Source organism: Astatotilapia calliptera, chromosome 14 (assembly GCF_964374335.1).
Source record: "Astatotilapia calliptera chromosome 14, fAstCal68.1, whole genome shotgun sequence".
In the NCBI taxonomy this organism is placed as follows: Eukaryota; Metazoa; Chordata; class Actinopteri; order Cichliformes; family Cichlidae; genus Astatotilapia; species Astatotilapia calliptera.
The window spans coordinates 8,120,993-8,145,451 of record NC_137435.1 but is presented as its reverse complement, the minus strand read 5'-3'; the positions used below and the strand labels follow the sequence as shown (position 1 = coordinate 8,145,451).

Here is a 24,459-nt window from a genome sequence, read left to right as displayed (position 1 = left end):
ATAGTGTAACTTTAATTTAGAGGTGTATGCCTACAAATGAGGTGAAGTTATACTGCACCTTGGGCTGAAAGTCAGTCCAGTTTTATATGTAAATGTATAGACAAATTATTGCTCTGGGTGTGTGAAGAAGATGACAAGATCAAATGTTGGGTCAGCAACTACATTCAGTCTCACTGAACTCATATTAAGGACTGCATGGAAGCCAACTGCACCTATAAAAAATAAATTCTGTGTTAAACCCACAACTTCACACACCTGCGATTGAAATAAACATGGCCTTTGTTGGAGTTTCTGAGGTTCCCCCTTGCAATGCTGTTTAGTTTTTCCCTGTCAGTATAGTGAAGAAACAAATTGGACAAGTCTGTTAAATTATTTTTTATTTTGTTTAATATAATGTTCAATATTTTCAGTACAGATACTTTATAGATACACTTATAGAACCCAAAGAGCACACAGGGTGAAAACAGATAGAAAGCCCCAGTGAAAGTGAAAACATCATACAGCATATACATATAATGCTCTCTATATACAGGTCCTGTCTCTCTCTGAGGTCAGTGACCACACCCCACATTTCCCAGAAAGTACCCCACCTTTACTCCTACTTTTATATACTTTGATGTTATTACACTATACAACTTACACGGCTCTTTAAATACCCTGCGGGTTGACCTTTGCTGGGCCTGTGCTTCGCCCGGTGTATTTGAGATCAACAAAGTGGCACAAAAGTGTCTCTCATGACAGCAAGGTCTGAACCTGCTGAGGGGATCTGGGCACCAGGTTTTCTGGGTCGTTGTAGGCATTAGCTGGGCTGGTCAGAGCTGTGTAAACCTCCCCGTAGGCTCGGCAAACCAATTCTGTCGACTGGCGGAAAATCTGCTCCCTGCACAAACAAATACAACTCGTGAAAACCAAACCGTCAATGTTGCAGTATCAAATTGGCTTTTTAAGCTTTTCTTAATCGGGCAAGTGAAGGCATGTTGCAATTAATCACTGATCAAGAGCTGAATAAAGTCAGCCTTGAATGAGATGTGTCTTTTCATGTGACCAATGTGTGCTGCCACTACTGTACCAAAACAAAGAACAACAGTGTGTGGTGCACACTGCCATCTATGGACGCACGTTACAGCATTAAGGCACAAGAATCAGGTGACTGCCACAACAACACATACTGACTTGGCAAAGAAAATACCGCTCACATGAGGGACTTTTAATCTCTTTCTCCGATTTCTGTCCCAATTTTACAGACGTCATAATTATGCAATTAAGATCTGGCGCCACTATTCATCTAAAGTTCTAAAGCTCTAAAATGTAGCCAACTTAAAAAACAAACAAAACAAAACAACAATTGGCAACAATTTCTGACAACTGTGCTTGTATTATAATAAAGCCATTTTGTTCTATTTGTTAGTATGTTGGTGTTTACGATACTGTGAAAGACATTATCTTCATATATTTTGAGGAACTAATTATAATTGGACAATAACATAAAAGGAACATTACTACATTTTATTTTAGTTGCGACTTCTTTCTCTACAGACAGGATTTGCTTCAGTGTTGTCCAAGAAACATTAGGTGACCATTTTATTTGCAGTGCAATAGAAAGAGAGGATAGAACAACTGGGCTGAAGAGCCTGGTGAGAGGACTCGGGGACACAGTGGGAGCACCTTGGTTGTATCCCACTCACGCTCTTGAGAATCCATATTTTTAATTGGCCCGCAGAGAACGAGGTGGCACAGTGCTGAGTGTAACACCACACACTCCAAACCAAGTGCACTAAGAAAGAAAAACAAAAAGTGAAGCGAAAGGAGTCTAAAATCACATTCCCATTATTTGTGGGCTCCAGGAGCATTTTTCAGAGTGCAGGTGGCTGTTTATATGTGTTTAGGTGAGCAGAGGAGCGGACGTGAGTGATAGCGGGGAGAGCGGGAGAAAGACAAAGAGGAGGGATGATTTCAGGGAACGAGCGAGGGTGAGAAATGGACCAGAAGCTAATTAATGGCGTCCTGCCCATCAGTCCTCCATGTCCATTAATAGAGAACATTAACCTGAGGTACAGAGTGCTCCTCAAGCCTGCTGCACTTTCCAGTAAACGTAACTCATAGAAAGAGCCCTCCAATGTAGCAGCTGCATTGAGCTAAAAGCATGTGCTTTTTCTGATCAGTAAGACAAATACAGCCAGTCCTGCCCACCGTGCTCTTGATGTGTTGGTGGCTTCAGCAATTTAGTATCCAAACTCTCTGTAAATTTATTCGAGTGTTTTGTTTAGAATGCAGTAATGATCATATTACATCTGAGTAAGTGATGAATGTTGAACATAATTAGGTCGATGCACCGGTTCTATTTTTATTCAGTCAGAACAACGCTCTCCACTCTGTTATTACACCAGGTGATTTGGGTAAACATTTAATTTGAGGCCTGAATATTGCATGTATGCTGTTCTCTGTGTGAACAGAGAAACACCTATCAACATTAGGGACAGAAACTCACTTGATGGCTGCACTTAGCAGGAAGTTGAGCTGCGGCATCACAAGCGTGTCAGGGGACGACAAGTACCGATCAAACTGGACCTGTTTGCATGCGAAGGGTAACAGCAGGCATCATGAATCAGGTATCTGCATGGGCCTTAGCTTTATTAACACATTTAGCATAACTCACCATTGCCGCCTTCACAGAAGAGCTGTCCATGCCGGGGAGGAGGGACAGAGCACCCTAAGAAAAGAAAAGCAACTGTCAGTTCAGAATCCACCTTCAGGTTACAGCGCTCGAGCAGCAACAATGTAAAGAACTGAACAAAGGTAAGGCAGTGGAGGGTCTCCATTTATTCATGTCTGCATGCAGTGCCAAAAAGGTTTCTTTGTGTACCGTCTATGCTGTCTTGAGCAGCAGCTATAACCTGCTCTTCTGGCCAAAACTTAAAATGCTTACAAAAAGGTAATCGTAATTGTGCATGGCTGAGCTGACCCCTAGAGAGCTGGCTGGAAAGATGATTTACATTAGGGCTAGACGATATGATCTAAGTGCTATATCATGATAAAATGTCATCTTTATCTCAGCATCTATAAATGTAAATATGCATCAGTGCATGACACTTCCTTTCTTGTCCTTTTAAAAGGCCTAACCGGGTTAGTTGGAGCTATTCCTGATTTAATTATATGTGGTTTAGATGATTTACAATCTGAAATTTACAAAGACACTATTTTAAATCAGTACCCAACCTCTAATTGACCTATAAGACACAGAATTAGGAAAATACTCGTCAGTGTAGTTCATCTTTGCAAAATTACTGAAATCAGAAATGCACGCCTCGATTTGTGAAAAAGAGAAATGCCCTTCCTAAATCCTGACGTTAACTACACTGAGTAAATAAATGCCTGACTGTGTGCACACAACAGCAGATACCTTTGAGGCAATTAGCTGCCACTGATTATCCAGAATGGTAACATTAAGTCAAGCTTAAGCGCCTAAATTGCCAACATTAAAACCAGCAAATAGAAAGCAGTGCAAGGTTCAAAGCAAAAGAGTCGTTTTATAGGGATATGGATACATTAACAGACATACTATGAACCTACAAAGTCATCTGCTAGCAACAAGCTCTGTGAAAAGCCTCATTTAAAATCATAGTTTTGTTTTGTTGTTTCTGAAATTTAATGCATCATAAAAAAAACCCAAAATACAGCACAACACAAAGTATTAAGGAGTTAAACAGTTGGGCTGGAATCAAGTGCAAAAGGCGTGATTTAATCTTTTTAAAAAGACAACCACAAAAAAACAAAAAACAAAAAAAAAAACAAGACAGGCCACCCGGGCAGAGAAATAGTCTGCAGAAGATCACAGTTTATGATTGACCTCTGTGTTGAACTGCAGCAGCAGGGTGTGGTATGTCCTGACATGACCCAGAGTCAAAGCTTGCATGCTAAACCACAACTATGGGTCTTAGTCAGTCCAGTGGCAAAATGTGTCATAAAGAGGGTGGAAGGCTCATCAGCTCCTATCTGCACAGGACACTACTGGAGAACCCATTTTTAAATACAAGCTGATAAGATCTGCCCTTCTCTGTTGCCTTCATCTGAAAAATCTGATGGACATGCTATTATGCCCTAACAAAGAAACTGGTCATGTAACCATAGCAATAGTAAAGCCTGTAAATGTGTCTCAAAGCGGTAGTGCAAACAATACTGCGGGAGTCTGTATGCTGTTAAAAAAAAAAGAGAAAAAAAAAGGAGGACCATTAGCGTGTCTAACAAGAGAAATGACAGAAAAAAAATCCAGTTCTATAAACTCATAAGTGAGCACATGTGAACATGTGTTTAAGTGCTCTGTGTGAGACCTGTTCAGCACTGTGCTGCTGGACACAGTTGTAGATATAACTTAGTCCGGCTCTGGTCAGCACGTAGGATGCCTGCTCGTTGATCAGAGTGTCCAGGTGAGCCTCGATCTGAAAAATGTGGGAGAGAGTGGCTTCAAAATCAAGTCCAAGCGTGCATTGTGAATAAATGGTACTTGTGATTAATAGAGAATCACTGTGCTGTTGATAATGAAGCTTCTACTGGAGCTCTTGTGGTGTTCAATTACACAAAAAAAGTGCTAAAAATAAAAGGGGTAGATGGACTATTGGAGCGTGAACAACAATGCACGATGCACACCCTTTTATGAGACAGCAAATTAGATCTCTTTAGTGAAAGATTTGGCCTCTGCGGATTGTAATGAAAAGGATGGGAATAATTATCAGCTATTAATAATGAACAATACAGATGCAGTAATGTGGAATAACAGAGACTTGTGATTCAATAAGTCTTGTTCCATACCGGCATATGGTTCTTAATCATTGTTATTAGAGTCACGGTGTTTACTTATTCATCAAATACAGCTACGTAAAATGAGAAAAAGAATGTCTAATTCACTAATTATTTATGTATGTTTACAACTGGAACAGACCTGGAACTCGAGCATCTCAAGCCTCTTGTCTGTAAATTCAAAGAGGGCCAATGTGGTCTTCATGACATACAGTGAGTTGACCATATATGTAGCCATGTCAGCTGTGCCAAGGTTACTGGCTGACACAGTACACAACTGTAGGAGGGGGTCCAATATGCAAGAAAGAACCTGGGAGAGAAAAAGTAAGACAAAGCCTTAATCACTGAGTTAAATAGCACCTTTTCTAAATTAATAGATGGAAACAAATATTACAATAGACAACAATAAAGGGAGGTTAGTTTAGGGAATACATTTTTTTAAATCCAAAAACATGTATTTACCTGAGCAAAGTCAGCCTGACGAGCATCCAGAGGAACTACTGAGGAGTCGTGGGAGGCCAACACCTCCCTGAGAAGGGTGAGGGTCTGAGTGAGGGAGGCTGTTGGTCCCAGGTCTGCAGGTGGTAGCTCCACCTGCTCAGGCAGACGGCGCCATAAGACAAGATGTAAGCGAAGTAGAAAAACAACCAAAATGGCAATCGCAATGGTTAGTTGTGTGCAGGATATATCCTCCACACAGGCAAGTTGTCAACCAACTACACTGCACACAATGCTACAACCTGCTATCACACTGATCCTCAGTCGGTTGAGCTGTTTTTTTTAATGAAGAGGGTTTTGATTTTATTGGCCTCTGGACACACAATGTAGAACTGAGCATGGCCACCTTTGTCCAACTAATAGAGCAAATTATGAGAAAGCTGTGTTCCTGGCATTAGGTGGAATTGACACCAAAACCCTGAGGGCCTTCAATTTGATTAACAGCAAGCTACAGCAATAATTCTTGTAACTGCTATCGATCGGGACACAGCCAGCATGTAATGTGGAAGAGCTACTGCTCGTGCTGAGGTATATTTGGATGGCAATTTGACTAAATGGTGACAAGTCTGGTGTTTCTTGGCAGCTAGCGCCATTTTGATGATGCGGCCAGCAGGCCGAAATTGTTTACAAGCATAAGTGGTTCAGAAATAGCCTTGTTGTGTTTGAGGGTTTAGATGTAGAGCTGAAATATACAAAGTGTTTCCACATGGTGCAATACTAAACTTCACTACACTGTCATTTAAGCATTTTTATGAAAGAACATTGTGAACTTTTATCTCTTTCTTTAGTTAAGATGTCGTAAAGAGGCTAACCGATACTGGCTTTTTGAGACCGATGATCTTTTTTAGGGGACAAAAAAAGAAATAAATACTGACATTTCACCAGACATTTCTTATAATCATAGACAAATAGCAAACTGAAGCTATAACAAAAAGAAAAGTGATGACTATTTAGAAACTCTCTAACACAGTATTTTACAAACTAGTTTACAACTTTTGACGAAGATCTGTTACTAGAAAAGCTACCTCAAAGGAACGCTCTTTGTGTCCTCATGGGATTGAACCAGGGACCTTTTGCTTGTATAGTAAATGTGTAACACAAGAGCATATGGTACATAACTAAGACAGAGTGCTCTCTGCTGGACAGACAATATGGTGACACCTTTTCTAAATTACACTACAAGTGTTGTATTCTCTATTATTATGTCTGCACTAGTGATTTTTTTTAAACCGCCACTTCCCCACAAATGTGTGAAGAAAAACAATACTGTGGATTATGCTACCTTGTCCATGAGTCTGCTTGCATGAAGGCTTAGACTGTTGAAGAACATCTTTTTGCTGAGTGAGTGCATTTCCTCAATAGTGATGAGCAAGGAGGCCACACTGGTTCCAATGATTGAGCTGGACAAAGACCAAATAGAGAGATAAACAGACAGCCACAATCAGTGTATGTTTGCATGATCAATTACCTTTTGTTTGCCATTCTTGAGCAGAAAAAAACCTGAAATCTCACACTTTAAAAGCTTAAAGTAGCATCTTTTGTCCAACCAAAGGCGTGAAACCTGAAAGTTACTGTAATGACTAATAGAAAATAAAATAGAAAAGAGACTAACTCCACAGTTTGCAAAAACCAGTCGAAAAAGCCACAGAATTCTTTGTTCTATACAATGAGTTCATTGATTATTTCATTATTGAAATTGATGTTTTTCAGGTTTTTGTTGCTGATTAATCAACCTTTCATTTTAGCTCTGCGGTTGCTGCTGAGTTATTTGGACCAAAACTTTAAATACCTGATGGTGTGGTGGTAGAACTTGAGCAAGTTGGACAGCTTGTAAAGAAGGACAGCGCCTGGCTCTGCTACTATGACTTGTTCTATCCGAACCTGAGGAACATTAACAGTGAGTAAATCAGTCAAATAGTGATGCACAAACAGCCGTCCAGTAGTTTGATGTGATTTCTCACTTTTAGCGGCCTGCAGACTCCTTCTGTAATGTGTCCAACCACTTCCTGCATGTTATCCTCCACGCCTAATGCAAGCAAAAGGCCCAAAGACATAAAAAAATACATTAGCATTTGAGATCACTGTATATGTAATCACTGGATTCATAAATATACAACTGAGAAAAAATACATCATTCCTTAACTACAACATAGTTAGTGAATAGACGATTTATATGACTTATTTATATTGAATTATATTTAAATGGCATCATACAACCATATTAGCCTTAGGACAGAAACCTGAACTGGATGATGGGAATTTAACTGTGCATTGTATAATTTGTCATTACCTTGCAGAGTGACTTGTTTCAGCAGAGCTTCCAGATGCTCTTTCTCTGAGGCAGTGGCTTGGTGCAGCCAGGCCAGCATATCCCCAACATACCTGAAAGGGTGACAAAACAGCATGTCAACAATGGACCGAGCCAAGGCTAATCTTTCCATACTGTGGTCACAGCTACAACAGTGGGCCATCGCGTTTCACTCCCCTCAGCCAAAAAACACACAGCGTGAATTTTAGTGTTACATAATGGTAAAAAACAGGAAAGCTAAGCTTAAATTATTATTATAGTGTATGTTTGTGTGACTGCGAATGTGTGATCGAGGACATAAGGAGGTGAGAAAGAACTTGATGTTCTCAGAACTGTTGGTGCTTCCTATAAAGTGGAGGTGATTTTGTGTTCCAAACATGGCTGGTGTTCTGAGAAAATCTCCCATTTGGCTCCTGGGCAGAGGAGGAAGGGGGAAGATGGAGTGTGTGGTACAACAGGAAACACGGGTACACTCAGATCCTGTTATTCAATAGACATTTAATATCTTCCTGAATTGGGTTTTAAGAGTCCAAATTCGAAGAAGTAAGGAACAAACTGTGATTGATTTATGCTCTAGAATATTTATAGCCTAAATATTTTAAAGGCATGATTGTGCTTCTGAAGAACTGTAGAGCATTTCTTGATATACAGTGTGAGGCTTGTATGTGTCTGTTTATTAAAGTTCTACTGAATAATTTATTAGAGAAGCTATCCTTATCATATCATCAAAAACTGAATTTTCATAAGTAATAGTTGTTCAAGATTCTGCAATTTTTCTTCTGATTTTTTAAAAATTGATCTATTATTTATGCAACAACATCAAAGAATTAAAGACAAACAGCCATGTGTCTTTTGAGATGTGCAGACTTAGATATTCCTGACTTAAAGGGAAGACTCCCTAAACTATAAAAGACCTACCACAGACCTGATAACTTAAAAATGATCATACTTATAAGAAAATAAGCTCTTTTTTTAAGATAGGAAAAAGCAGTATTCAGCTCTTAAATGCAGTTTGAGAACCTAAAGTAAAATTACAGTGTGAGGGGAGTTGTACCTCAAAGGGTCATGTGAATGCATCTCTATAGGCCGGGGAGTTCCTCCTGGCCCACCACGGGTGAGGGCGTCGATAAAACCTCGAACAACGGCACACCTGCGTGCAGTGCCAAACTCATCCAGAGTGTACCTTACAAAACAAAAGGAAACAAAGCAATAATTAACAACCAAATGTGATGTGAAACAAGCAGCTGTACTGTTGTGCAGGCTGCAGTGTGGTCAGCCGGTAAGGTCAACAATGAAGGGAGCTTTTCCAGAACGAAAGAGTTTAAGGTTATTCTGAAGACCATGCAGTGTCAGGCTCTGTGACAGACTAAACAGAAGATAGCGCTGACTTAAGATTCCAAAAATTCTCATATCTTCTCTCTAAGCCTCAACATCCACAGCCAGAGCTTGACCTTGGAAACTTTGTGGGTGCAGAGACAGGTGCATTTCCGAGAAAGCGGGACAGACGGGAGAGGTCTGCCACAAAAACAACCAAAGCAAAAAAGAAAAAAAACGTGTGAAACTTTCACTTGTCTTGTTAATCTCACGGTATGCCTCGGAAAATCTATGAGCAAATATTTGTTCTCTGTCAGGACGAATGACCTTCTCCTGTACTAGAAGGTATAAATTATTTGCAGATACTGATATTCACTGGTTTAAAACACATGTTGATTCAGCCCTTAAGCTTTTCCTCTTTCTGTGAGTAACATGTTTCAATGTTATTGACTCACATGGTCCAAAACACTGGGCAATTAATTTTTTTTTGTTCCTTAGCCTTTTCAATTTAACACGTTTAATTTGGAATTAACGTGTCAAGTCCTAGCTTTGGTTTGAGTGGATTTGCTTCAATAACACAACTGTGCGAGACAGTGACCAAAATGAATTAGCCTGATACGCGATGAAAATTTTATCAATTAGAAAATGTTTGACCCGTAGCACACCTTTATACATTTGAATGCATTTGGCTAATTTTGAGCACACAGAGCATTACCTCTGCATTCATTCTGTTGCTTCAGTCAAAGCATCAATATTTATGCGTGTCCAAGTTGTATTTACAGACTTACTGTGGATTTAGACTAATGCGGTCAATCTTTGTAGAGCCTACAACATAACCTACATAAGTGGCAACACTGTTAAAAGCATTTGTGCTTTTGCGTGGAGTTTTATGTGTTAATTACTTCGTGGTCACGTCCCAGTGTTTTGAATCTGGTGTCAGCCACAATACAAACAAAGAGAAGGTCGGGACTTTTTTCCCCTCCTGGATCTCCGCTCTATGTTGGGGTTTTTTTCCGCAGAGGCAAACATATTTGCCCCTTGAGTTTGTAGCTTTGATATTTCTTTGCACATTCTGGCATTCAGCAATCTCCCTCCACAAATATGCTGAAATCTCTGTCTTAGCCTCTACTTATGTTGAGGCTTTGACTATAACTCCTTATATTGAATGATTGTTATTCTCTCACTGATAAATTCAATAACTGGAGCAAAAAAGTTCCAAGAAATACACAGACAGTACTTAATAGGTCATTCGCAATAGTTGTGGGCTACCTCAGTGGAACGTGTAGTTGCATTTCCAGGCAGGGCACATCGGGTTAAGGTGTAGGATATGTCTTCGTTAGAAAGAGTTTTGTGGTTAACACTTACTAACAGCATAGATTTGACACAGAAGAATAAATCCCCCATTACAATCAAAAGTCCCTCTCTACTTTTCAGATTCCCTCCCTGCTTCTGCTGTTAAATAGAAGTTTTTCCTTCCCGCTGTGGCCAAGGGCTTGCTTATAGGGGGTTTTCTCTGTATTATCATAGGGTCTTTACCTTACAAGTGCCTTGTAGCAACTCTTAGTATGATTTGGCTTTATATAAATAAAATTGAACTGAATTGGAAACATTTGTAATTGTACAAAACAAAACAACAACAAAAAAACAAGACTAATGACTATTTCTCTTTGGCTTATAAGAAAGAAAATGGTAAAGATGTTACACTGATTTCTGTAGACTGCAGGGGGAATGATGCAGATAACAATCAGCAATGAAAGAAAGAAAGACTGCTTACACAGTACATTATACTGTTTGTGTTGACTTTAAAAAACACACACAATGAACTTTGGAGAGGAAAACTGAGTGCAAAGGAAAGTGATTTCCTTTTTTTTTTTTAATACTCCTTATAAAAACTATGAGTGATGTAGATTTGGAAATTCAAAATACAACCTTTGAATTTATACTACTTATAGAGGATTTTTCAGAAATTTGCAGACATATATTTAAGACTATTTATTTTGAGACTATTTTTATAATAAGAGGGATTGTTTTTTCCCTTTTAGCAGACCTCCCCTCTCCTGTCCTACAGGCTGCACGAGGGCAACATTCGGTTGTGCCAGGCCGTCATTTTATAACGCTTTTTGCTTCTCTTTCCAAGACCACAGTGACAACAATGCCCTTAGTTCTCACTATTCACCACTGACTGCCAGAAGAAGACAATAACACAGTGCAATATAGTCACTGTGAAAAAAAACCCTACATAATTTTGAAGTTAACATGGATTTGTAGTGAAAGTTTGTAGATGTATTTTGTGGCCTATCTTACTATTATTACTATGAAATCCAAAATAATGTTTTAGCCACAATATGATCCTGTGGTTCAGGACTTTAAGACATGCTGACACAAAGAGAAAGACAAACACAGAGACATGCTTCTGTTAATGTGTGTGATTATATGTTACTTGTAAAGAACAGGTCGGTCCTGTAAGGCTTCCATGGCTTGAGTTAAGACGGGGCTGATATCACACGTCTCCTGGGTCAGTCCCCTGCATTCATCTATGGTGAAAGAAACAAAATAAAACAAGAAATACTTCCACTGGAGCATAATCTGATGATTTTAACAACAGAAGTCTTGAGAGTTATGCTCTACTCCTTGTTGCTAAATGTTGTGGATCATGGCGACCCTGCTGGGGACAGCAAATCAAAGAAGAAGAAGAAAACAAATTTTCTATTTTCCTTCTTCTTCTTCTTCTTCTTTCCCCTGAATTTGGTGACTCTGCTTGTGTTTCACACAGTACAAGCACACAGCCAAGCTTCCAGATTGTGGCAAAACACACAATCCACTGTTGTCAATCTCAACTCAAGCTGGAAACACAGATAAATCTGCAATTGTATCTGCAAGTAAAATTTGTTTCTCAGTCTTAAACAACTGACAAAAAAGAGGTTTCCCCAAAATACATAATTCAAAAACGACCAAACAACGTTCTAACCTAGTGTCACTTCACAGTTAACAAACTATTACTTGACAAATCTCTGTATTTCAGGCTTTTGGCAGGTCTAAACCACAGCAAAACAAGCGTGCGTAGAGCAGCTCATAATTTAGCCGACGCTCTACATTTTGTAATTTCATGAAGACACAAATGAAGTTACTGTGACCTAAACAGTTTATTTCCAATCCATTTGACATCAGTGACAAAACACATGGCTAAGCTGCGGAAAATATTGTAGTCTGGCATTCTTTTGCAAAGACAGACAGGATATGAGTCACATGTATCCTTAAATGTATCCAATACACGCAGTTACTCACACTTGAAAGAGCAAAGTTTTCTGTTTAAATGCGAAACCAAAAAGAACACATCATGATCAAAAGCAATAAAAAAATCATACTTTTCTTTGTCTTTTCAGAACATGCACATGCCTTTTATGTATTTCTACTCTGCACTCACTTTGAGCCCAGCGGTAGAGCTGCTCATATGAGGTCTCCTGTAACACTGCCATCTGCTCCATGATCTCTAACCTAGAAGAAGCATGCAAGCCAAGACCACACATTAAACACTCGAGACTTGCTGCATAATGTCAGAAGCATAACAGTGATGTGAATACACTTTACTGGTAATTCTTCCACTTAAATTATTAAATTTAATAGAGATGAATATAACAAAGATTAAATTACTGTAAGTGACATTCTTTTATTTCAGTGAAAGTGGAGGCAAAGGCAGTTACACAGTGAAATGTGGATCTTACCCTGCAGTTTGCTGGTTAGTTCGCAGGAGGATTTTCACATCTTCATGGATGTGCTTCACTCGGTTGAGAGCTTTGAAGAAATCCTGGCAAAATAAACAACACACAAATTATGTAATCTGAGCAATAATGCTAGCAGAACTGCAAAAACAATCTGATATTCTGGGTACTCAGTAAAAAACATAAAGTGCATTTGATCAATAAAGCAGTTTTCTTTTTGTATTTGCATTCAGTTCTTGATATAATGTATAAAGAGATGGAAAATATAGCATTGAACATTTACTTGCTAAGAAATTGTAGTACTGTTCACATCTTACTATAGATTTCATGGAGTATGCAGGTAGTATAGCCTCGAGTAGAAAGATGATCACCGAAGACAAGTCAAAAAAATTAAAGATAAAATATAGTCTCCTAATCCTTCCCCTGCAAAACATAAGATTTGTCACTTCTTCTAATTCATTGTTCATGACAGTAGAGATTTACCTCAGTAATGGGTCCATCTCGAGACCCTCGCAGTGTGGCCATCTCCTCATTAGATAGCTGGAACTTGGTGAGGAATGCCTGAGCAACCTGAGCCCTCACCTCCAGACGCTGACTGAATGGAAAGAGATAAATGTTGTTCATTTCCTTGACTTGTCACAGCTGCACTGTAATAAAACCTTTTCTTATCCTTATGATGCACTTCTATTTTAGTTTCTGTTCAGCAGGGTATTTGCTTATCATCATGATGTTTTATGTCTTTCTATAAAACCCTTGTGGATTTTTGTCATAGAAAAAAAAATTTGTTTTCTTCAGTCTTTCATCAAAGAGTGTTATCACAGCATTTTGTTACGGCCCCTTGTGTTTCCTTACTGCACAAATAAAAAGGTGTGAAAAACTACCTTATATGCCTTCATTTAACAAAGAAGGGGGCAAGCTGTCAACAGGGTGCAATGATCAAAATCCTGCAGCAGATGGCAATCACACTCTTCACACACACACACACACACACAAACAGAGAAAACAGAGTAAAAGCAGGGTGGGACACAGGCATCATGTGAAGCAGCTTGAATATCAGAGTAAGAGAAGAGACACAAAGAAAGCACAGAGCCAGATACCGACCAGGTTTTGTCACCAATGACTGCAGAGCGATGGCTATCAGTGTGACAATAAGTGTCTTAACACAGTAGTGACCATGGAAACCACCCTGTTCAAATGGGGAACTCTGTCACGGGATAGCGGAACAGCAACGTGTCCTCCCTTCATCCCCGTGTGAGCCAACTCCTCTATAGTCTCTCTCTTTGGCAAAAGTGCAGAAAGATCAGTAAATAACTGGGTTACTTGGGTAGAACAGAAGAACTCAACATTATCTGACAGTTGTGTCTCACATGGCCATTACTAGTGCTCAGCCGGCTGAAAGTAAAGGGTTGTAAAACTGTTACAGAAACTAGTAATTCAGTATTTCTCTGTAGAACTTGCCAAGGCTCAAACACACTGTAGGACCTCAAGCAAAATCTTTATTGAGATTTTGCTGCAGCACACAACAGATCCAACGGCACGCTTGGATTGCATACTTTAAAAGCTGGCTTCATTACAGCTACCTGTCGACATCAAAATTGTAAGTGGTGACTGTAAAAAGTTTAGTTTTTTTTTTACTTTTTCAGCGATAAAGCAGAGCACCCCCTACATAAACTGGCCTTTTGTGTTTCAGGTTTTCACTAGTGGATTGTCCAAAGCAGCTCTTTAGCCTGTTAGAAACACCTAACAGTATAATATTTAGGTAAAGTAAAAGAACAAACTTATATGTTTTGCATAAGAAGTACCTGCGAGAAGAGAATGCACTGAACTCCAAAGGCAAAGGGAGAGAAATGGAATGAAAATTGGCAGGAGTAAGTGAAAAAAAAACATCACATTACTGCGAGATAACAAATTAAAACAAGAGACACTCAAACACTGATATCGCACCAAAATAACAAGCTATGCTAACAAGGTCATTAACTAAACAGAGAGAAACCATTTCCATGTGAACATGCTGGTCCTCACACAAACACACTCACTGTTAATTCAAAATCTGTAAACTCGTTTAGGGTGAGGAGCAATGGCTGTCTGAAGAAAAACGATTTTATCACTAATATGCAAATTTATGCAGCAGGCTTTGACAAAAATCTAATTGGATCATCTGTTCTACAGTCAGATACTGTGGTATAAACATGGAATTTCTATCATTTAAGGTACTTGAGTTATTATCTTCACAATGGGAGAGAGGGAATAAAAAGACAAACGCACGGATGTACAACAACAACAAAAAGAAAAATCATTAGCAATTTCTGAAAGGGAACAATGAAGCTTACGTGTTTATTTTCAGTTATTATGGGTGAACCACTACTTATTATTTACTCAACTTCCCATTCTAAATAAAATACGACATAATGCGGTTCATCCTAACTCGTACCCCGTTGTTTCGCATCCTTAATTCGTCTTCGCCGTGTGGAAACGCCAAACTTGACAGACATGTTAGCAGCAGCACAAAAAAAAACTTTGCTCCCGCATCATCAGATTCACCTTTAGAAGATAAGAAATGCCCCCTCACATCCGAGCCAGGAGTGACAGACCCGTTCCTCCAGGATGTAAATCACAACAAAGAGGCTGTACAAGGTGAAAAGAGGGGGATTGTGGGAGCTCTCTTACACACCAAACAAGAGCAAAGGAACAGTGGAGCAGGAGGATCATTTTCTACAGTGCTGTCAGAACATGACACATTCTTCGCAAGACTGCAATTACTGAATACCAGAGAGAGGCACAGTACTTGAGTGAATCGGAAACAGCACACTGTAAGTATGACAAGAGACTATGGGTTAGTGGTTCAAAGGAAAATTAAGTCAATATTTTACCTTTGATCTTAACAATATCCAACACGTGCAAAATTGAATTAGAGCTGGGTCATGTGACGAGATCAAAACAAGTCACAGCCTGTGTCTTTGCTGGTGTCTCTGTGTGTGCTCAGATTTCCCAATAAGGCCAATTGATTTAGTCTCTTCAAGCATGAAAATTGTTTAAGCAATATAACACTGCTCAAGCTCATAAACAGCCTTGTCAGTACCTTCTTAATTACCTCACAGTGCCAAGCGCTATGAGCTTGGCACCAAGTTTATAAAAACTGACAGCCTGATTGCAGAGCACCGTTTACCAATTCCATTTGCTCTTATGTAAGGTGACTTGTTTAAAAAGAATTGCAATATTGCTTAAATTGAAAAATGACTGATAAGCATATGCATAAAAAAAAGAAAAGAACTAGTGCAACACCTCTCCTTAATAAGCAAATGTCCAATAGTCTCACACGAGTTCAGAAGCATGTAGGTCGATTATGCATTAGCATCTATCAGGGGCCATTTCAAAGAATTGCAGAGAAATTTGGCACTCCCAAAGCTGTTAGCCATGTGCCAGCGATCAGAGAGAGCATGCAGTTACATCAGAAAGCATAAAGGCATACTCACAGCCATGTCCTCATTAGCAGCAAGCTGAGTCTTAATAACGCTCAAGTGTCATTTTACACGGGTTGTTATTGATGTCCCTGATTGTTCTCTAAGGGGTTTCAGCACTCTTGTATTTATTAATGACCTGCCCCGACGTCGTACTGAGAACATTTATTCTCAGGGATCCATATTTGATCATTCATCACATGCTCACGGAATTAATGTGGCAAATGAGTTTCTGCCACAACGGAAATGCAGGTAAATCTTAGCCATGTAGGCAGCCAACTACGAGCATCTCAGTAAACAGCTCCAACAGTTCATACCCTTCAGCTCTGGCTCATGCGGTTACACGGAAACATCTGTTTGTGAGACGTCTAAACTTGTTCAACACCATGACATGTCACACTAACCCAATGATCACACAAAGCAGTACAGGTGGGTAACATTACATTTCATTACGGAACAGCACACAACATATCAACCTAATGTGCTCTTGCTGACAGCATCTTTGAACAGAACCAGCTCGAAACAAAGGAGCTCTATGCTCCCACCTTTGCTTCTGCACACTGTAAGTGATCTGCTGTTGCCTTCCATTTCATTAGTGTTGACAAATGACACAGTGCCACCGGCAGATAAGACGGCAAACAGTAGAGGATAGGCCTCCTCGGCCAAGTAAATACAATTTTGGAGCATCTGCAGGCCTTTGAAAACGATTACACTCTCTCAGTAGAGCTGCCCTGTAAGCAAAACATGGGGGATTGTGCGGCAAATGCAGCACTGCTATAATAAGTGTCAACAGGACAAAACATAAAAAAAAAAGAAGAAGTGTCTCAGGACTGCAGAGGGTTGTGTGACCTGAAATAGATCGGACCAAGAAGACTGGAGTGGGGTGGTGCAGTGAGCTGAGTGGTGGGTGGGTGAAGAAAGACAGCCTGACTGCACACTTCCCTTGGCAACTCTTCTGGGACAAAATTGCTAAAGACAAGGTCATAGCCCAGCGTTCACAAACTGTCCAATCTCGTTGTGGGGGCATTGCGGTTCTGCAAATGAAAATGTCACACAGACAGACAGCAGGTCCCACGGGACTGCTACGCAAAGAAGAAGACAAGGCAAGAGGCCACTCAGAAGGGCATTCTTGTAAAACCTCTGACTGTTCACCTTCAACAGGACCCACTGCACAAAGCGACACATTGTTTTTTAAAAAAAATTGCCTGCACACGCTCACTGTTGGCTTTATCCCCACCGGTGTCTTTCATTGCTCTCAGTCTCGGAACTCATCTCCTTCCTCTTCAATCTTGCTGCCACTGCTCCCATGTCACCTTTTTGTCTAGGAGGTCCTGAAGCTGTGCCAGTGGAGCATGGAATTGCCGCAGTACATCACAGCTGTCAGCAATGTCTTTTGCCAGGAATCTACATTATCTCTACCCCTGCCTCCATGTCAACTGGCAAGGTCACTGAGCGCGGAGGTCACATCTGGCACAAATGTTAATGAACCCCACCCGAATTGTCAGCCATCAGCCAACAGGATGTTGGGAGGGGGGGACATTTTATTTTTGCATTGCTGCCAGCACTCTTGTGGCCAAATTCAGATTAATGAAACCTAGATAAAAAATTATTGGAAGGCTTTCAACCAAAAAATATCCATCAGTATTCCAAGAGCTGTAAGAGAGTACCCAATATACACTGCGTGTCTACAGTTTGACTCGGTATCATGAGCTGTACTGGATCTGCATATCTGATAGACGTTAATATGTGCTGTCAGCAAATCTTAATGTACACACACCCACGCAGGAATGTACTGACGGCTGCTCTCCAGTAAGAGTCTGGCTTCAATTAGATCTGAGAGTGCACAGGAAAACCCCCACAAACCCTTGATTTTGAGACTTACATTTACATGTAGAGAAGACTGTAAGGATTATTAATATTGTCTTGTTCTTCTGAATCTTAACTGTTAATTATTTTACAGTTATATTCAAAGTACAGTTAAAAATGCAGTAACATATCATAGGTATCAGTAACATCAAATCACCTTACTGTCTTGTGCAGTAAGGTTTTTAAGTGCAGCCAGAACTTTAAAAAGCTGACTTACTAAAGCACACAATTTAAGCTTGATTTTGACTTCTGTGGGAAATATTTATCCCAACTTACACAGTAACCAGAAACTCCTTTCATAACTACACCGCAAACTTCTGCACCATACAAGTCGCTTTGCTATGTTTTCGACCCGACATCTTTCTCGGAAAGATGCATGTCGCAGAAGGTTACAGCGTAGGGTTAAAATAGGGTTCCGGCTATGGTGCAAGTTACAATGTAGATCTGATGCAGAAGTACAGTTCATGTTCACGTGTAACACTATCACCTAAATGAGTGACGGTCAGACAACTTTCAGTGATAACCTTGTACTTCCTTTGTATCTAAAACTGGGATTGCACCTGTTCACACGCCACTACTGGAGCCCACCTTGATGACTTGCAGTAGTATTCACTGCAGTATAAATCACCAAGCAACTCAAGACTAAGCTGAGCCCCACATACTTGTGGATATCGAAGCTGTAACACTGGAGTAAGTAGGACAGCTGGAAGACAGATGGTAGTTGTCCAGATTTGATTCTCATTGCCCCCAATGGTGTGTGTCAATGAATAAATGAGAACATTGGTTTTTGCAGAGGTGGTATAGAGGTGTTAAAGATTTATAAAGCATTTATGTGTAAAGTCAGCTGAATTAAGAGATATTTTAACTTTTACTTTAGTCATTTAAAGTAAGTGTTAAATAAGTAATAAGCATAACTGGCCTGAATTTGTAGGATTCTGTATTAGTTTTATTTTTATGGCCTTTTATGGTCTGCTCCTCTTTTGCTGACCATCTTATATTGTAAACAATCAGAATAGTATTACTACTACACTTGCATTTTTTTAAAACATGTTCCAGTTAAATGGAGAAGTCCTCTTTGGCAGCTAACAGTACGAGGCAAATATGGGAAAACAAGAAAGTGCTATCCTATACTGCATGATCTATTTTTCCAAACAAACTGGGTCCAATAAACTTTCAAATAACAATAAAGTAAAAAATAAAAATAAAGTTCAATAACTTTCAAAGTCAACCAATCTTTTTCCTGCTGCAGAACTTTACTTAAGTGCATCAGTGCACTTAAGTATACGCAAGTTATTCCATCCATTAATGTGATAAAAGATATTAAGATTGTCAGTCAGCCATTAAGTACAAATTATAGGCATCCAACTGAACTGTCTATTTCCTTTTGTTTATTCTTAAGGACAATTCACAATTGATTCTTCACCTGTATCCTTTTTTAAAAACATAAATATACATAAAGTTACAAGCTGATCTCCACACACATCCAAATTTACTCACTTTTCTCCTTGCAGCTTGTTGGTTTTCACTATGAGGTCCTGTGTTTGCTCTTTTGCAGCCTGTAGAAGAGGGATTATGTTTAAAAGACAGTTTACAATAACTATATTCCCAAAATAAACTCTATAATCACTTTAGTCATATTTTTGATACACGCCATCAAGCCAATAAGAATAAACTAGGTCATGTTTTTTAAACTTACGGGAGAATTTTGAAACATATGGAGCTGATTAACGTACCTTTAATCTATTGGTCATTTCTTCACAACATGTGCTCATCGCCTGGACATCCTCGTGAACACTTTCAAGCTCCTACAGATCATGTGAAATCAGTTACACCAGCACTGATGCACCTCTGATCACATTCAAAAACCAAACACAAGTAGTACTACAGTGTGCCGTGAGAATATTTCTAAAGCTGGTCCAGAGTCCAGACCACACATTTTTGTGTTTTGGATAAAGAAATATCCAAATTGTAAGCATATTTTTATTTTATTAGATGGAGCACTAGATTTCTGCAAGTCATCTGGGCTCTGAACTCTAGATCAGTGACTCGCCCAATAACTAGTCTTTTCGCACAAGATCTAGTGAGTTGCATAAAGAGAGATAAAGTATCTGTAGGACAGATCTTGGATATCAGCTTTCGATTAAGGAATGTACTAATGTGATATTTGGATTGGATAGCAGCCTGATCCTTACTCAAAATGCTTGATCTGGTGTTGTGACAACAGCTGATTTAAAAGGCCAATGCATTTAATTCAGTTCTTAGTTTACAGCACCACAAATCAGCTGCAGTGCACCAGTTTCTAATGGGAGAGCCAACATAGCAGGGAGGAAGCTCACATCAAAAGGTGAGAAGTTTGGAGCCTTTTCACATCTGTGATGCTAAAAGCTTTTCTCTGTATGTTTGCAAAAGCTTTAACCGTTAACTGTGGTCAAATGAGTTGACATAACTGACAACATCCAGCATGCTTTCCCTAATACAGAAATTCCCCAAGTATGTGCTAGGGCCTATTGATGGGGTGTGAAGGTATGGTAGTTGCGCCCATCAGTTACAATCAACTCATTAAAAAAAATAAAAAAATAAAAAAATTAGTCAACTGAAATTATTTTTTTTCCTTACGCAATTTGATAACTTTAAACAGATTGAAACACACAATTTTGAAAGCTGAGCCTTTTCAAATGTTACCTGACTTACTTCTATAGGATAAAGGGTAAATCAGATTATAGTCCTTTTGGTCCAATCATTGTATGGGACTATAAAATAAAATTCTTCAGGATTGGCTCCAAAAGTCATGCAAATAATTAAATTAAATTTGTGTGATATTCAGAGATGTGACTACAAGTTTGACTGCATGGACAGTTTTCACATATCAAAGTGGGCCACAGTGGTCTGAAGTTGGGGAATGGCTGCCCTCAAGGCACGCTCACTCCTAATCTTGTTATGTTTACCGCATCTGTATTTTCTTAGCTCCACTCAGCATGTTGTGTGTGTATGTGAGGTGATGCACCCATAGTGTGACTAAGAGCAGGGAACGGAGAAACCAGGATGACCATGAATGGCCATTTGGCCACATGCAGTGACGACTTTAAACTTACCCTAAATGAGACTTGTGCAACTAAATTTACAAAATAACATGAATGCATTTTTTCCTTCTACCAGTTCATCATTTACCAGCAAATACCAACTCTGTAAAGTTATATTCTTGAAAGTATTTACATTCTACATTTAACATTTACATTTATTCTACAGTAGGATATGCTGTTGCTTTAAACAAAAGATGAAATGATTCCCAGTTCTCTTCTCTCCTCAGAATAAGTAATGCAGTTTATTGAAACAACAACTGTAGTGGATCAGTACTTGATTTTGATACCACGGTATCAGTATTGTACTGTACCTTCTCAGCGTATTGTATTTGTGGCCTGAGAGGTCAAACCCACTGGTAAAAACATCCGTTAATTGAATAAATGCTGAAAAAGCACACAAAATATACAACTGAAGAAAAACAAAAGTAAAAAAAAAAAATCTTATAAATAATAAAAAATTGAATAAAACCAAAGCTCCCTTAACTGCAACAGAAGTTATTTAAGGGAGATAATAACATGAAGTAAAGACAACATCATAAAGCTACTGAAGTGACAGAAACTGAAAGATGCAACAGACTCTACTGAGACACGCCTAAAATAAGCAGGGGATCTGTCAGTGTTGTGAGAGAGAAAAACAGGAAAGGCAATAAATAATAAGTCATATAATACTGTAGATGTATATTTGCTGTTAGCTGTTTACTGCAGCTGTTCTCTCACGTTATTGTCTCCTCTAAATCATCCTCATTGTGTCTGTGTGTTCTGTTGCATGTTTTGTGAGCTTTTATTTGTTGTCTGTGCTCTTGCAGTGTTTTTACATTTCAAACTTCCTTCATCCTGATGCTGGTAACACAATATTGTGAAAATCAATCCTTCACTGTCATTCAATCATCTTTAACTTTAATTTTCTTCTGCCTTGATTATTCTAATGCACTTTTCACGTGCATCTCTTGGTCCTCATTAACTCGTCTCCAACTGGGGCACAACACAAGGAGCAAGGCTGCTAACAAAATGTAGGAGGTGGTCACATATTACACCTATTCTTGGATCCCTTTACTGGCTTCCAGAGATATTTAGAATCCACTTTAAAATTCTGTTATTAAGATATAAAGCTCTACATGGACAGATCCCTGCTCATCCCTGCTTCTAAGACCTTATTAATGCACTCAGCCTCTCAGTCTAACCAAGGTTATTATTATTATTATTATTATTATTATTATTATTATTATTATTATTATTATTATTACTACTATCATCATTGTTATATTTTTTTAAGTCATAGTGCATTTTTAATTTCTCAGCGCTACCATAGCCTTGTATCAGAAATGGAAAAAACTGGATCAGTGCTTCCTTAGTACGAGAACAAAAACTAACTATAAATTACTTTTGGTGCATTTGAAGTATGAACATACCTGTAATTGCCTGCTAGTAAGGGCTTAGAATGAAGGGAAGAGATGTCTATGATTGAATGATGGCATTTTTCTCCACAGAAGCAACTTTAAAAGCATTAATGAATTAGTTTTGAAATGACATTGGCACACAGAACTACATAAAAGTAATGACTCATTCTTCGTCAGAACAAAATATCTAGTATTAAAAGACTATGAATGCCCAGATAAATTGTTTGGAAGTAGTAGAAGTCTTAATAAATCACTCTCTCTAATTTCACTCCCTGAAATACTGTTTTCTTTAGAAATAAAAAGTCCTAATATTTACTGTTTTTATAAAATAAAGTTAAAAATTAACTGATTTATTTGCTCATTGTGGAAATTCCCAACCCACCTCAGTTACTGCATATATATTTTATACATTTTTCTGGCTATGATCCCACAGCCTTGAGAGCTCATCAATTATAATAAACTCCATATCACCTCTTTTACTCCTTTAAATATTCGCGCAAACTCCTCGTTGATCGCCAGACTTCGCCTCTCTATATCCCCGCGAAGATTTCTCCTGGTGCGTAAACTGTTTTCAGTGAAGAACACCGACAGCGCCTTCAGAGCCTCAAGCATCTCCTGGAAGTACAAAGCAACAAAACCATTACTGTCAGCTGCAGTGTTGTGACAACTGTAATGTCCCAAGCTATCAGTTGCTTTAGCTGGCAAATCCACATATCTCAAAATGAACATAAAATGTGGAAATAGTTTTGTGGCCTGCATTTTCACACTTGAAGTGTATGTTTCCTTTTATTTGAGCTAAATAACAAGCACTTTGTGGTGGGATAACAAGAGTGAATGGATGCAGCAAAAAGCTAAGTCTTGGACAGCTAAAGATCTGACCAATGTTATTACCGAGCTTTGATAGAGTCAGAGATGATCAACTGCCACCTGGAAAGATTAACTTCGAAAAATCATTCTAATAATAATGAACGGCCGATTTAAACACGACTTATTTCGTTGCTACATTCAGCTAGTTAGCCAAAAAGCAAGAAGCTAACGTCTTCCGACTTACCTTGTCGTTGTCAAGTCTGGTTTCTAATATCTTATTAAGCTTCCTCGACAGAGGATTGTTCGGCTGTGAAGCCGCATTTGCATTTTGTGCTGCAGTCGAGCTGTCAGCTGAAATTTCTACTTTAGTATCAGCCATTGTACACAAACACTTCCACGTCAACTTTGGGAAAGATGTTGTGGTCCGTTTGAAATAAACGTCCGTCTGGATTCCTGACTAGAAACGATACAACGTTCCATCGTGTGAGCTCAATATTGGCAATAATGCGGAATTAAAATAGAGGCTTTGAAAGTTTATATACCCATTTTACTCTCCCGTGCCTTTAAACTACTATAGAGGCTTTAGCTAAACTATTTAAATAAACTTGTTTTTGTTAATTGACTGCTATGTCCTCGAAATTACTGCAAGTGCGGGACAAGCGCTGAATGAAATGGTCATATTTACTTTTACAAAGAATAGAGTAGGCCCAAGAGGCTTCATTATTTCCAGTTTCTTGTGTCGTCAGTCATATCTGTGTCACATTAACGTTAACACATATGAAGGATGACACAATAATGTAAAGAATTATAGCCTGTTAACGACAGGCTGAATAACTTCCTCCATCTAGCTGCCTTCACACAATTCACAGGGAGCAAAGCTGCATTTAAATGCTTCTGGCAATATTGCACTCTTTAAAATTCAAGCATGAACTCGAATCAGAAATGAATAAATGAAAAAAGCAAACACAAGACATTGTTACTAATCTGAAAATGTTGAATAACCCACTTTTGCTCAACTGCACTAGGCACTTCCTTGGTTTTATGCAATTAAGATAGTGGGTAAAAACTCCAAGGAGTTTAAACCAAAGGAAAATAATAAAAGATTTGCTTGAAATATCTAACACAAACTTTCAAAGAAAGACAAACTTCCAGGTAGAGTTTTTAGAAAGGTGCAGCCAACTCTCAGGTTTGTCTTAAATGAAAGATGCATCACAAATA

At 38.9% G+C, this 24,459-nt stretch overlaps 1 protein-coding gene across 1 annotated transcript; it reads right to left on the bottom strand.

Annotated features, from left to right (window-relative positions):
- Window positions 1–360: 360 nt before the first annotated feature.
- cog6 (component of oligomeric golgi complex 6) lies at window positions 361–23,706 on the bottom strand. The gene is made up of 19 exons (XM_026192108.2): window positions 23,486–23,706; window positions 22,906–23,049; window positions 19,691–19,762; window positions 19,455–19,513; window positions 13,117–13,228; window positions 12,637–12,719; window positions 12,339–12,409; window positions 11,355–11,448; window positions 8,655–8,783; window positions 7,583–7,674; window positions 7,254–7,318; window positions 7,082–7,173; window positions 6,575–6,692; window positions 5,257–5,388; window positions 4,937–5,104; window positions 4,329–4,436; window positions 2,657–2,710; window positions 2,489–2,568; window positions 361–880 (listed from the first exon to the last, which is right to left on the bottom strand). The coding sequence occupies exons 1-19, from the start codon at window positions 23,618–23,620 to the stop codon at window positions 733–735; spliced, it is 1,956 nt and encodes a 651-aa protein (XP_026047893.1). The 5' UTR covers window positions 23,621–23,706; the 3' UTR covers window positions 361–732.
- Window positions 23,707–24,459: the final 753 nt, after the last annotated feature.

Coding starts and splice junctions, on each gene's coding strand:
- cog6 (XM_026192108.2), bottom strand. CDS start 23,620: ATGGCTGATACTAAAGTAGAAATTTCAGCTGACAGCTCGACTGCAGCA. Junction 11,449..12,338: donor GCTCTACCGCTGGGCTCAAA/GTGAGTGCAGAG, acceptor CTTTCACCATAG/ATGAATGCAGGGGACTGACC. Junction 6,693..7,081: donor TTCTACCACCACACCATCAG/GTATTTAAAGTT, acceptor GTCTTTGTCCAG/CTCAATCATTGGAACCAGTG.